General features: G+C 43.6%; 2 protein-coding genes across 4 annotated transcripts in view; both read right to left on the bottom strand.

Annotated features, from left to right (window-relative positions):
• Positions 1-3,869: 3,869 nt before the first annotated feature.
• Positions 3,870-5,769, bottom strand: LOC138662956 (uncharacterized). 3 transcript variants are annotated; one of them, XM_069748971.1, is made up of 3 exons: positions 5,425-5,769; positions 4,642-5,286; positions 3,870-4,313 (listed from the first exon to the last, which is right to left on the bottom strand). In XM_069748971.1, the coding sequence occupies exons 1-3, from the start codon at positions 5,659-5,661 to the stop codon at positions 3,873-3,875; spliced, it is 1,323 nt and encodes a 440-aa protein (XP_069605072.1). In that variant the 5' UTR covers positions 5,662-5,769; the 3' UTR covers positions 3,870-3,872. The 3 variants fall into 3 exon arrangements, with proteins under 3 accessions (XP_069605072.1, XP_069605071.1, XP_069605070.1); XM_069748970.1 differs by having other exon boundaries at positions 4,642-5,085; positions 5,170-5,769; XM_069748969.1 differs by having other exon boundaries at positions 4,642-5,769.
• A 1,222-nt stretch (positions 5,770-6,991) lies between these two features.
• LOC138662955 (gastrula zinc finger protein XlCGF57.1-like) overlaps positions 6,992-14,588 on the bottom strand; it is a 30,402-nt gene continuing 22,805 nt past the window's right edge. The window contains exons 6-7 of the mRNA XM_069748968.1: positions 14,424-14,514; positions 6,992-8,066 (exon numbers count right to left, since the gene is read on the bottom strand). Coding sequence (XP_069605069.1) covers positions 7,237-8,066; positions 14,424-14,514 — 921 coding nt within the window. The 3' untranslated portion in view covers positions 6,992-7,236. The remainder of the gene's footprint in view (positions 8,067-14,423; positions 14,515-14,588) is intronic.

The following is a 14,588-nucleotide window of genomic DNA, read 5'->3' on the forward strand; positions in this document are numbered from 1 at the left end:
ACGTACTGAGTAGGCGCTGGATACAGAAAGCGTATCATTCTACTTTCTCAACGTACTCTAGGGGTGTGTCTGTGTTGATTCCTGCTGGGGTGCAATATGAGGAGGTAGTGGTAAAGGAAGATTTGGATGGTCAGTATGTGGTGGTGAAGTGTAAAATGAATGGAGTATTGATGTGTATAGTGGCAATGTATATTCCGCCCCCATACTCAAGCAAGAAGATAAGAGAGGTGCTGGAGAGGGTAGAGCGCTGGGGACCGTTACCATTACTAATTATCGGCGACCTTAATAATATATGTGATGACTTTTGGGACAAGAACAAAAACCCCCAGAATAGGACGGCGGGACATACCACTACGTTTGGGACTTATGTCGGGGAAGTGGGCATGGTTGATTTATGGAGAGTTAGGCATATCGGGGAAAGGGCGTATTCATGCTACTCGCCAGCTCATGGTACACTGTCTAGGATTGATCTGGCACTAGGTAACCGATTGTTAGATACGATGGTGGGGGACGTGAGATATTTACCTAGGGCTCTCTCAGACCATAGTCCAGTTGAAGTGGAATTTAGACCAGTGGGGACACGGAACGGGAGCAGAAGGGAGTGGAAAATTCACCCTAATTGGTTACACAGTATAGATTTGGAGAAGATTAAAAAGGAACTAGGGGAATTTTTTGAGATAAATGAGGGAAGTGTAGATGTGCTTACTGTGTGGGAAGCCATGAAAGCGTACTTGAGAGGGCTGTTGTTTAGGGATATTAGCAGGTGTAAGCGGAAATCGAGAGAGGCAGAGAGGTTGGCGATTGATGGGCTGAGGGTGGCTGAGGATGAGATGGTAATAACGGGTACTCTGGAGGCTGGGAGGAGGTTGAAAGCAGCTCAAAACCAGCTAGAGGAGGTCTTGCTGAGTAAGGCTGAAAGGAAGAGGGAATTCATGAATCTGGCCTATTATCAGGAGGGTGAATCAGTGGGTCATTTACTGTCGCTGGTGGCATCTGCCCAGAGAAATACATCCTTTGTTCATTCTCTGGTGACTGGGAGTGGTGTTGCTGTTTCGGAGACTTCAGAGATTTTGGAGACTTTTGCAGATTTTTACGCAGACTTATACTCCTCTCGGGTAGATGGGTCAATGGAGGACACGGTGGCGTTCCTTGAGGAGTTGGAGCTCCCGAGGCTGAGTGAAAGGGATAGGGAGGATCTGGAGGCTCCCATTATGGAAGAGGATCTGGGACGGGCATTACAGTCGATGGCTAATGGGAAGGCGCCTGGCGTAGACGGATTTCCTGCTGAAATTTATAAAAACTTGGGGGAAGTGTTGATCCCTAAATTGAAGGTGGTCTTGGAGGAGGCTAGGATTGGCGGAAGGCTGCCGGCATCTATGCGGGAGGCCACAATAGTGGTGATTCCAAAGGAGGGGAAAGACCTGACACAGCCGGATTCATATCGACCAATTTCTTAACTTACTATTGACGTTAAACTCCTGGCTAAGGTGTTGGCGATGAGGTTGACAAGTGTTATTTCTGGCCTGGTACACTCAGATCAATCTGGCTTTATGCCTGATAGGTCAACTGCGATCAACTTGCGAAGATTGTATGTGAACTTGCAACTCAGAGCTGATAACTGTGGCCAGAGAGTTATTGCATCTTTAGATGCCCACAAGGCGTTCGATAGTGTGGAGTGGGGGTATCTCTGGCAAGTGTTGCAAAGAATGGGGTTTGGACCGCAGTTCATATCCTGGATTCAATTAATGTACTCGATGCCGATGGCCAGGGTTAGGGTAAATGGGGAGTTGTCACGGACCATACAATTGGCTAGAGGGACGAGGCAGGGGTGTCCGCTTTCCCCCCTTTTGTTTGCTCTAGCAGTGGAGCCGCTGGCTGCTAAGCTTCGACGGTCTGATGAGGTGACTGGGTTTAAATATGGGATGATTGAAGAAAGGGTGGCGTTGTATGCGGACGACATTTTGTTGTTTCTGGCAGATCCAGTTGCATCCTTGGAAGGAGCCATTGGGATTATTGAACGATTTGGATCAGTGTCGGGGCTTAGGATAAACTGGAGTAAGTCTATCTTGTTTAAGGTGGACGATGTGGATGGGGAGCCATTGGCGAATGGGCGACTGGAGTTGACGAGTAAATTTAAGTACCTGGGAATATGGGTATCTATGCCGGTCACTGACTATATACATGAGAATCTGACTCCAATCTTGGGTGCACTCAAGGCAAAAGCGGATGCATGGCTCAAGCTACATTTGTCTGTGGTAGGTAGGGTGAATCTAATCAAAATGATTCTGATGCCAAAAATACTGTATATTCTTCACAATGCACCGGTCTGGATACCACGTGGGAGATTTAGACAGATCAACTCTCTGTTTAGGAATTTGATTTGGGGGAGGCAACATCCACGTATTAAACTAGAGACACTTCAGCGACCCAAGGATGATGGGGGTCTGGCATTGCCTAATCCTGAATTGTACTTCCTTGCAGCCCAGAGTCAGCATCTAAGGGGCTGGGCGCATGAAGGTCATCTGGAGCGGTACAGCGGTTGATGGAAGTGGTGACAAAAAGAAGGCCAGTGGTACAATGTTTGGAGGATGGATCCTTGGAGAATTTGGGGAAGCTATACCCGACTTTGCTGTTGATACGCAAGCTGTGGAGTAGATTGAGGCATGTAAGTGGGATCACGGACTTGACTAGATACTCGCCGATATGGCATAATAACAATCTGAAAGAATTTTAGGCATTAGGGGTATTGATAGAATGGTTGGGCAAAGGGATTCAGTATGTGCATCAAATAATTGAACATGGTGAACTGAAATCATTCTCCCAATTGCAGATGGAATTTGGCCTTGGAAATGCAGGGGAGTATCAGTATCTGCGGATGAGGCATGCTTTTGGAGCTCAGAGTAGGAACGGAGGTATTAGGATTCAAAGGGATATAGTACTGGAGTATGTGTGTAATGACGGGACGACTGGAGGAGTCATATCCACTCTGTACAGGGATCTGTTGCACACTTTCCTATTGGGGTTTCCAATAATGGCGAGAGCTAAATGGGAAAGAGATCTGGGCCCAATGGATAATGAGACTTGGGAGTCGGTGTTGGAATGGATCCCAAAACTGTCGATGAGTGAACCGTATAGATTGTCACAGCTTTATGTGGTACACAGAGTTTATAGGTCTCCGATGGTGCTATATAAGGCAGGATTGCGTAATGACTCTGATTGTCCGAGGTGTAGGTCTACGGATGCAGACATTTTCCATATGATGTGGACATGTCCGAGGTTGGTTGCCTTTTGGGTGGTAGTTTTAAGTCGTATGGAAGGTGCGTATGGATGCACGGTGCCAAGGGATCCAGTTGTATGCTTGTTGGGATGCGTGGATGAGATTGGGGTGGATAAACATCTAAAGATAGCTATAGCTAGATTGTTGTACATGGCTAGGAAGGTGATAGCTAGAAACTGGATTAGGGAAGAGCCGCCGTCAAGAGGAGAATTCCTCCAGTACGTAAAACAGGGCCTGACACTAGAAAAAGGGATTTATAAGAAGAAAGGGAAAACTGAAACGTTCAATAAAATGTGGTCTCCATGGATTACTATGGGATAGTAATGTGAAGTGTGGCTTATACGATTGGTTGAGGGATTAGACACTCAATTGTTTTAATGATGGTAGTAATTAACAAGACGAGCTGCTTTGTGGGGTGGGGGAGGGGGGCTTTGGGATCGAAGGGGGTTGTTTGAAGGGAGAGGGGGGAAAAATACTCTGTATTGAAAATGCAAATGAAACCTGTTAATTGTACTGTTATTCTTAATAAAAATTTATTTGAAAAAAAAAAAGAGCTCAGGAATTAAGGGAAGTGGGTATCTGTTCTTTACCGTTATTAGGTTGAGACCACGGTAGTCGATGCATGGGTGAAGAGACCCATCTTTCTTCTTGACGAAGAAGAACCCAGCTCCAGCTGGGGGGGAGGACTTCTGGATAAACCCTCGAGCCAAATTCTCCTTGATGTAATCGGACATGGCTTGAGTCTCAGTAGGAGAAAGAGGGTAGATCCTACCTCGAGGCGGAGTAGATCCAGGGATAAGATCGATGGAGCAATCATAAGGCCTGTGTGGTGGAAGTGTCTCGGCTTCCCTCTTGTTGAATACATCTGCGAAGGACCAGTAGGCAGACGGTAACCCGGGTAAAGCTGCCGGAGGCCGTGGGGTAGAACCAGGCCGTACTGGTATGAGGCAGTGTTCGTGACAAGACTGACCCCATCGAAGGACATCTCCAGACCGCCAATCCAGAACAGGTTCGTGGAGGCGCAGCCACGGAAGACCTAGAAGGAATGGTGGAGAAAGATTCAGTAACACATAGAAGGTAATCTTTTCCCTGTGTAGTGCTCCGATTTGAAGCTCCACCTCTTCGGTGATACCGATAATGGCATCTTTCAGGGGTCTACCATCTACGGAGATGATGCGCCAGGACCGCTGCAGTGGAACAATTGGAATCCCGAACTGCCTGGCCACAGCTTGCTGGATGAAATTTCCACCAGATCCAGAGTCCAGATAAGCCGTCTCGGAGAACCGCACCTTCCTGAAGATTACCTGTATGGATATGGTTAGCGGGAGAGAAGAGTCATTCTCACCTAGGGAGGTCTCCCTTACCTGTCCTAGGTGGAAGAGTTCTTCTGACCACTCAGTTCCACTGCATTGACCGGAAGTGGAGCGTCCACCATAACGATATGGATTCCTAGTGGGAATCTCCTCCTGCTGATTCCTCTTCACCTTCACGTGGTCAAGCTCCATGGGCACATCCTTAAAGACCGGAGCAGGACACGGAAACCGAGGTTTCGGTGAAGAAGACGCTGGATGAGGAAATTGCTTCTCGAGAAGCCTCTCTCTGGAGCGCTGCTGAAGACGCATGTCAATCCGAATGGCGAGGGATATGAGATCATCCAGGGTCTCGGGTAGGTCCCTGCCTGCCAATTCGTCCTTGACTCTTCCAGACAACCCTCGCCGGAAGACTCCGACCAGGGGCTCATTGGTCCACTGGAGCTCCGAAGCCAAGGTACGGAAACGGATGGCATACTGACCGACAGAGAGAGAGCCCTGTTGCAAATCAAAGAGAGACTCCATGGCAGATGTGACACGACCAGGCTCATCAAATATCTTGCGGAACGTGTCCAAGAATACCTGCAGATCAGACACAATGGGATCATTCCGCTCCATTAGGGGGTTGAACCAAGCTAAAGCCTCTCCCTCCAGATGAGAGGCAAGGAAAGCCACCTTGGCCATGTCTGTCTGAAAATGCTGAGGCAAAAAACGAAAATGCAGCAAGCATAGGTTAAGAAATCCTCTGCACAACTTGGGGTCACCATAGTAACGAGGAGGCTTGCAGTGACGAGGAGGACAGTGTCTCATAGTGGGCTCAAGCGTAGGATGCTGTACCTTAGTTAACCGGTCATCCACAGAGGTCACGTAATCCAACAAGCGGGCCTGCGTCTCATGTTGGCGACTGAATTCCAGACGGAGCTCTGCTAGCTGGGTCACGTTGGTGGACTCGGTAGCCTGTGGAGTAGATAAGCGGGTATCCAGAGTTTGCATGAAGGAAACTAGCTGATCCTGGCTTTGACAAAGCGCAGCTAGCTCTCTCTGGGCTGAGAATCGGGTATCAGCGGAGTCCATGGCCTGGGCTAACTGTTACGCCCACAGGGTGTGACAAGGTAAAGTGGACTCACTAGACCACTGATGGTGCAGTGGCGGCTGTATACCCGATACTCAAAAGACAGGAGAGTAGATCTCATAAACCAAAAGATATTTATTAACAAAAAGGAAACAGGTGTCAGAGGGAAAGAACCTCTGGATCACAGCACTGTACCACGTAGTGGAGCACCGGGCAAGGTGTACCCCTATACAGGGATTCCCCCGTCACAACACCAGGTGGCTTGAATGCTACGAATCCAGGACCAGAGGACGACCCATACTGACAAACTAGCAACACAGTAGAATACTTGGGCCAGCTGGTGGGGACAATCTCAGAAGCTCCATGAAATCCAGCAAGGTAGTTTCCACTGGTAGCAGGGTCTGGAGGATTCCGTGAGGAGAGGCAAGACAACCTGGAGTGAGAACCGGAGAGACCAGAGAAGTCCAGAATGGGATTCACCAGAAGAGGACTCTGTGAAAATAAAGGCATTAGTAAAGTGCAGAGCACAGCGTGGCCTGAAGCTGCGGCAACAATCCAAAGAATGAACAAATAGCCCAGGCACCTCCCTAAAGGGGAGGGTGCTTTTTATGCACAGAGCATCATAGCACAAATGGCCCTAATAGCGAACAGGTGTCCTGCTGTTTCAAGTATGTGCAGGAAGCGGGGCGCGGCTCCTAAGAGCATTTCCAGGAGACCTGCCAAGAGGATGCAGGTTCTTAGCAGAGAAAGAAGCCGCAGATCATCTGGAGCCACGGACAGGGTAAGGCTGTGTGATAGGCGCCGGTCTCCCTGCACAGCGGAGACCGAACCTGCGGCTGAGGGCATGACACATACTATCTATTCCTGACACTGGAGTGGTGTATAAACTTACGAAGTATATAGTTTGAGGTCTGGGATCTGCCAATATGTGGCTGGTTTTCTGACTGTTTCGGATAACATGATACATGATTTTAGTAATTTTTTTGTCTAGTCTCGCTTCAATATAGGTCAATATTAAATAGTCTCCTGATGAGTTGCCTTTGGTGAGGACGATGAAACCCGTAGAAATGAGAGGCTTGGAGAGTGAGTGTGTATACGTCACCTCACCCTATATAATGAAATGTGTAGTACATGTGTTTTCTATTAGTCACCTACTAACTAACCTTCAGGGGGTGAATTATGGGTATAGTTTTACAATTGGAATTAATAAAGTTTAGTTGTATCCTTTTGTCAGCAAACATGAGGAATGACAAGAGACAACCCATTTAAGAAGATTCAATTTTGGTTAAAACTATTCCAACATTATGAACATAAAAAGGCTTCTCCCCTATGTGACGTCTCTGATGTTTATTAACAGTTGATTTCCAAGTAAAATATTTCCCACATTAAGAAAATGTAAAAGACTTATCCTCTGCGTGACTGCTCTGATGTCTAACAAGAAGCACTTTCCATTTAAAACATTTCCCACATTCTGGACACGAAAAAGGCTTCTCCCCTGTGTGAGGTCTATGGTGACCAACAAGATGCCCTAACTGGTTAAAACATTTCCCACATTCTGAACAGGAAAAAGGCTTCTCTCATGTGTGAGTTCTTTGGTGTGTAACAAGACTCCATTTCTCGGAAAAACATTTCCCACATTCTGAACAGGAAAAAGGCTTCTCTCCTGTGTGAGTTCTTTGGTGTCTAACAAGAGTCTGTTTGAGGGTAAAACATTTTCCACATTCTGAACAGGAAAAAGGCTTCTCCCATGTGTGAGATATTTGGTGTGTAACAAGATTCCCTTTCAGTTTAAAACATTTCCCACATTCTGAACATGAAAAAGGCTTCTCTCCTGTGTGAGTTATTTGGTGTGTAACAAGATTCCCTTTCAGGTTAAAACATTTCCCACATTCTGAACATGAAAAAGGCTTCTCTCCTGTGTGAGTTATTTGGTGTGTAACAAGATGCCATTTGGAGGTAAAACATTTACCACATTCTGAACATGAAAAAGGCTTCTCTCCTGTGTGAGTTATTTGGTGTGTAACAAGATACACTTTGGAGGTAAAACATTTCCCACATTCTGAACATGAAAAAGGCTTCTCCCCTGTGTGAGTTCTTTGGTGTGTAACAAAATGTGATTTCCATTTAAAACATTTCCCACATTCTGAGCATGAAAATGACTTTTTTGCTTTAGGAGCAGTCTGTTTTTTAATGCTTCTTTTGTGACTTTGATTTTTCTTAGTAGTCAGTAATGAATCAGAAGATGGGACCTGTTTCATAGGATCAGATGACAGATCTTTGCTGTGAATGGATGATGATATATCTGAAGTAATGACATTCACTTCAGTTGTATCTTGCAGGATCTCAAGATCATCAGATTTAAAAATTGAAGATGTCAGCTGTCCCTCTGATCTCCTGGTACAGTCATCTGTTAAGATAAAAAACAATTCTTTTGAATAAAATATCCTTGAGTTTTATATTTTTGAACATTTTTACTTAAACTGTCCATAAAAATGGCAAGCAATGTAAAAAACTTTATTTACCAAGACAATGACAGTTCACAGTTTAATAGAAAACCTTGTTGGATGAACCAGTAGTGCGTGGTGTTTAACTGTTTGTTCATTCTGCCTACCAAATATCAAATAAAAAGAAACCAATCAATGTTATGTAGGCAAAAATAATACCAATTCTCATCCCACAAAAAACAAGTCCCCGCTCAGGTCCATCATCTGTCAATGGAAAAAAAGAGGTTCCCACACTACTAGTGGCTCTAAGGCTGTTAAAAAGCAACAGAGTTTCTATAAACCAATCCAGCAAAATCTACTCTCACTTCTGAGTCTTGCAGTGTGCTCAAACAACATTTAGGATCCCTGTATTTACCAATATTATAGTGAGAAGAATCCACTAAATTTATGGTGTGTGTCTCCTGGAGCACAATCTGGGCAATATGCGCTGGGAAATAAAATGGCAAGTGTGTAATTTTCACTTTTTGAGAGTTCAACCAGATACACATCAGCTTTTCACATTTATGAGGGGAAAGATAGCCAACTAAACCCACCAGGATGTCCTACTTATCTGGGGACATCTGGAAAATTTGTTGAGAGCTGATAACTCCATTATTACATAAATGCTACAATCTGTATGTTGACAACTGCTACACCAGCGTACCCCTATTTAAAAGTCTGCTTGAACATAACATGGGGGCTTGTGGGACCATTCGCAAAAACCGTCAGGGGTTTCCACAATTATTGGTCAATGAAAAGTTCCGAAAAGGGCAGTCAGGGGCTTTACGCAATGGAGAGATGCTTGCCCCTAAGTATAAGAATAAAAAAGATAATTTTATCCTGAGCTCGATCCACCCAGATGCCACAAGGGCCACTGCAGACCAACAGGGATCCACTACTCCAAAACCTGTGTCTGTCATTGACTACAACAAATATATGGGGGGTGTGGACCTTGCAGACCAGGTTCTACAGCCATACCAGGTATCAAGAAAACCATACACCTGGTATAAAAAGTTAGTCATCTATTTGTTTCAGGTGGCCACATATAATTCTTTTGTGTTATACAAAAAAGCCGGAAATGCGAATACTTTCCTTGATTATCAGAAAAAGGTCACTGAAAATCTTGAATATGAAAATGTTGGAAGACTCACTGAACAACATTTTATTGCACTCATTTCAGCAACTGAAACAAGAAAGAACCCCCAGAGAAGATGTCGTGTATGTTCCAAGAGAGGAATGAGGCATGATACCCGCTATTATTGCCCACAATGCCCATCATTGCCGGCCTTATGCCTCCATGACTGATTTAAAATCTTCCACATAGATCCACGTTTTTAAACTGTTTTGACAGTCAAGCATTTTGTTTATTTAGTGACAGACACATCTGAGTAGAGCTGACTTTACAATTTCTGGGGGTAGGTGGGGGATGTCTCCAGAGACACAAGCTGGGCACAATATATTGGGCCACTATGTGCTTCTGGAAATCATCCGTGTAATGAAAATGGTCACTATATCCATAGATGAATTCTCAGAGGGGCGTCATTCCCAAAATGGGGTCACTTCAGGAGGGATTCTGTTGTTCTGGCACTTAGCGGCTCTCTAAAGTGTCATAACAGCAGAATCCCACCTGAAGTGACCCCATTTTAGAAATGACACCCCTCTGGGAAATGGAAATGAAACCCCTCTGCGAATTCATCTATGGGTGTAGTGACCATTTACCCATCTACCTAATTTCCAATGTAAAATTTGGGATTAAAGCAACATTTTAGTGGTTAAAATGAATGGTCCAATGGTATAATTTTCTATGGAACAGCTGTGGTGTCAGTATGCTCACTGCACCACTAGAAGAATTCATTCAGGGAGGTATTTTGTAAAATGCAGTCACTTTTGGGGGCTTATACTGCTCTGGCACCTCAGGGGCTCTGACAATGTGACATGTCACCACAAACAATTGCAGCAAAATCTGGTCTCCAATAAGGCGCTCCTTCCCTTCCGAGCTCTGCCATGCGCCAAAATTTTTGTGAAAGAGAAATGTTTATTTTTTCCTTTCACATTCCATTCATTGATGTGAAGCACCTGAAGGGTTAATAAACTTCTTCAATGTGGTTTTGAGCACCTTGAGGGGTGCAGTTTTTATAATGGTGTTACTTTTGGGTATTTTCTGTCATATTGACCCTCCAAACTCACTTGAAATGTGATGTGGTCCTTAAAAAAATGGTTTTGTAAATTTTGTTGTAAAAATGAGAAATCACTGGTCAATTTTTAACCCTTATGACTTCCTAACAAAAAAAGGTGTTTCCAAAATTGTGGTGATGTAAAGTAGACATGTGGGAAATGTTATTTATTAACTATTTTGTGTGATATGACTGATTCCAGATCATAAAAATAAAAATGTTGAAAATTGCGAAATTTTTAAAATTTTCTCCAAATTTCCATTTTTTTTAAAGTAAGAAACGCAAGTTATATCAAATAAATTTTTATCACTATCATAAAGTACAATATGTCACAAGAAAACAATCTCAGAACCACCAGAATGTGTTGAAGCGTTAGAATTATTATGACCTCATAAAGTGACACTGGTCAGAATTGAAAAAAATGGCCTGGTCATGAAGGCAAAACCCGGCTCTGGCGCAAAAGGGTTAATATTTTGCTGCACAACTTTTTGAGGCAATCACTGCAATCAAACGATTCCTGTAACTGTCAATGAGACTTCTGCACCTCTCGACAGGTATTTTGGCCCACTCCTCAAGAGCAAACTGCTCCAGTTGTCTCATGTTTGAAGGTTGCCTTTTCCAGATGGCTTGTTTCAGCTCTTTCCAAAGATGCTCAATAGGATTTAGGTCAGGGCTCATAGAAGGCCACTTCAGAATAGTCTAATGTTTTCCTCTTAGCCATTCTTGGGTGCTTTTAGCTGTGTGTTTTGGGTCATTATCCTGTTGCAAGACCCATGACCTGCGACTGAGACCAAGCTTTCTGACACTGGGCAGCACATTTCTCTCTAGAATCCCTTGACAGTCTTGAGATTTCATTGTACCCTGCAGAGATTCTAGATACCATGTGACAGATGCAGTAAAACAGCCCCAGAACAAAACAGAGCCTCCTCCATGTTTCACAGTAGGGACAGTGTTCTTTTCTTGATAAGCTTCATTTTTCCATCTGTGAACATAGAGCTGATGTGCCTTGCCAAAAAGTTCCATTTTTATCTCATCTGTCCATAGCACATTCTCCCAGAAGCTTTGTGACTTGTCAACATGTAGTTTGGCAAATTCCAGTCTGGCTTTTTTATGATTTTTTTTTTTTCAACAATGGTGTCCTCCTTGGTCATCTCCGATGAAGTCCACTTTGGCTCATACAACAACAGATGGTGCCATCTGACTGATCTGAACTGATGTTCCTTGAGCTTGAAGTTCACCTTTAATCTGTTTAAAAGTTTTTCTGGGCTCTTTTGTTACCATTCGTATTATCCGTTTCTTTGATTTGCCATCAATTTTCTTCCTGTCCTGTGGCCACGTGCGGGGAGGTTGGCTACAGTTCCATGGATCTTACATTTCTGAATAATATGTGCAACTGTAGTCACAGGAACATCAAGCTGCTTGGAGATGGTCTTATAACTTTTACCTTTAACATGTTTGTCTATAATTTTCTTTCTAATCTCCTCAGACAACTCTTTCCTTCACTTCCTCTGGTCATTATTGATTGTGATACCATGTCACCACACAGCACAGTGAGTATATGTAGCCCTATATACAGGCCACTCACTGATTCCAAGATTGTAGACCCCTGTGATGATAGTTACTGGACACACCGTGATTTAACATGTCCCTTTTGTCACATTATTTTCAGGGGTACAATCATTTCTGTCCAGGCCTGTTTCATTATTTTTTTTTTTTTTTTATTCTGTGGAAGCATGGTAGAAAAGCAATGTCTGACTTTTATTTCTTCATTTTCATAGATCTTTTATTATTACTTTTGTCAGATTCAAGTTATTTCTGTGACCATTGTGGGTTTTCCTGTCATTAAACGAGGTGTACCAACAATTTTGACCACATATGTATAGATTATAACTCTCAGTGAATTAATTTATAAAATGGAATCACTTTATGAGGATTTCGACTATTCTGGTTTTCTGTCATTTAGTCATATTAGGGCTTCTGCATATGGTGTGTCCAATCTCATCTGGGATCTGTTCCTGCTGTCCAGCTGGAGTAATCTGCTCCCTACTTCAGCCAATTGGAAAGTACCACACGCTACTAAAGCTCAAAGCACATGGCCGGAATCTGCCAGAAACAGCGTTGTTCTCCTCTGGTTCAGTCCTCAGTGCTCAGCTTGTGGCTTGTGTATTTGTTCCCTGTTGTGACCGTGGCCCGTTTACTGACTACTCTTGTGTCTTCTGATTCTGTATTCTGTCCTTCTGGTTCTGACCCAGCTACCTGACTATTCTTCTTCCCATCTAATACCACAGAATAGCAGGTAACACCATGGTCCAAGCCTAGGGGTCCCAGTGTAAGTCCAGATCCATGTAATGGTGATAAAGGGCGATGAACAAGGCAATCCTTGGGATATGGAAAGCAGAGAAGATAGTGCCAAGCATGTTCATGGTGGAGATCTTTTGAGCTGCCAGTTGACCATGAACAGTGCTCCCAATACATTGTGTCTGCAAACTATTCCAGCTAGATCTGCAGTCAAACAGCTAAATAGCGCTCCTTCCCTTCTGAACACGGCCATGTGCCCAGAGAGTAGTGTACAATCGTATGTAGGGTATTGTGAGAAGATGGAAAATAATTTGTAAGATCCATTTGATTTCTATTATCCTTTGTGAATAATTCCAAAGTTATCACCACATAGTGACACACGTCAGATTGTAAAAATGGGGCCTGATTAAGAACACAAAACTGGAAGAGGATAAATCAGAGGATTCTGGACACTACTGTAATCAAAAACTGACTATAGACAATAACATCTACTGAAATGCTCAAACTGAACAGTCTCCATCAGTAATAAATGAGCAGCTAGTGGTGAAACCTCTCTGGGGTAATTAGAGCACGGGGCTCGGTGACTTCACAATCTAAACTATCGGAAGCTCCAATATCTTCTGTCAGATGAGTTTCAAGAAGAAATATTACACATTTAAAGAGAACTGTGTATAATAGTGCAGAGCGGAGATGTCTTAAAGGGAACCTGTCAGCAGGATTGTGCTCAGTGACTACAGACACTGTCAGGTCGGTGCCGTTATACTGATTACACCGATATCTGGTGATCAAATCCGTCTTGTGGTTGTTTTAACTGTATTTGTAGTTTGCAGCTAATGAGATTCTCGTGCTCTGGGGCGGGGCTGTGGGCGGGGCTTTGTGTGGTGCCCTGATTACATATGCGTCTGTATTGGCTTATGACAGGTCGCTGATCCCTCACTACATGGTCTGATAGCCTTTGGATCCTAGACTCTGTGGCATGATGCGTGGTTCCGATCGCTGCCATGGAGACCCGATGTCGTCATGCCAACATCCGGGTCTCCAGACCTGAGAGGCTTCCTGTCATGCGCAGTGATGATCAGGAAGTCTCTCAGGTCAGTGTATAGAAGGAGAATATATATAAACAGAACATCAGCAAAAATTATCTATCCAAATAAATGATGGCGACTCAAATCATAATCAAATATCCAAGGAGAACCAAGAGTCAAATAAACTGCCGAAAATTATATGACCAATTAGAATAATATTTATTGAAAATTATACAAAATATGTTAAAATTTGTACCACATATGTAATAACAAGTGATAAATCCGTGAGTACATAAACACAACAGATCCCAGATCGGACCACCATCAAATATACAACATACAACCAATGTTGTAACTGCTGTTACATACCACTGGTACTTTACATATGAACTACAATGGGCAGTCTAAATGCCATGGCTTGTCAGCAGAGTTACATTTATTAGCAAAGCACATTGGTTGTATGTTGTATATTTGATGGTGGTCCGATCTGGGATCTGTTGTGTTTATGTACTCACGGATTTATCACTTGTTATTACATATGTGGTACAAATTTTAACATATTTTGTATAATTTTCAATAAATATTATTCTAATTGGTCATATAATTTTCGGCAGTTTATTTGACTCTTGGTTCTCCTTGGATATTTGTATAGAAGGAGAAGTTGTGGTCTAGAGGCAAAATGGTGATCATGGTAATACGGCCGGACTACACCACCGATAAAGCAGCCACAGCTGGTGACTGAGAAGAATCTGTGACCTCTCTGCATTTAGTGGTCAATACTCACCTGGGTAGTCATATGTGGGAATCTCCTCTTTACACCGCTCATCCCCCCTCACATATGTCTCTGTAGTGTTAATATGGGTCAGATCTTCACCCTGAAACAAATATTATAAAAGTCACCGACAGATGGAGAAGTCACATCTATGATCAGCTCTAATCCTGCCATCTC

Source organism: Ranitomeya imitator, chromosome 2 (genome assembly GCF_032444005.1).
Source record: "Ranitomeya imitator isolate aRanImi1 chromosome 2, aRanImi1.pri, whole genome shotgun sequence".
In the NCBI taxonomy this organism is placed as follows: Eukaryota; Metazoa; Chordata; class Amphibia; order Anura; family Dendrobatidae; genus Ranitomeya; species Ranitomeya imitator.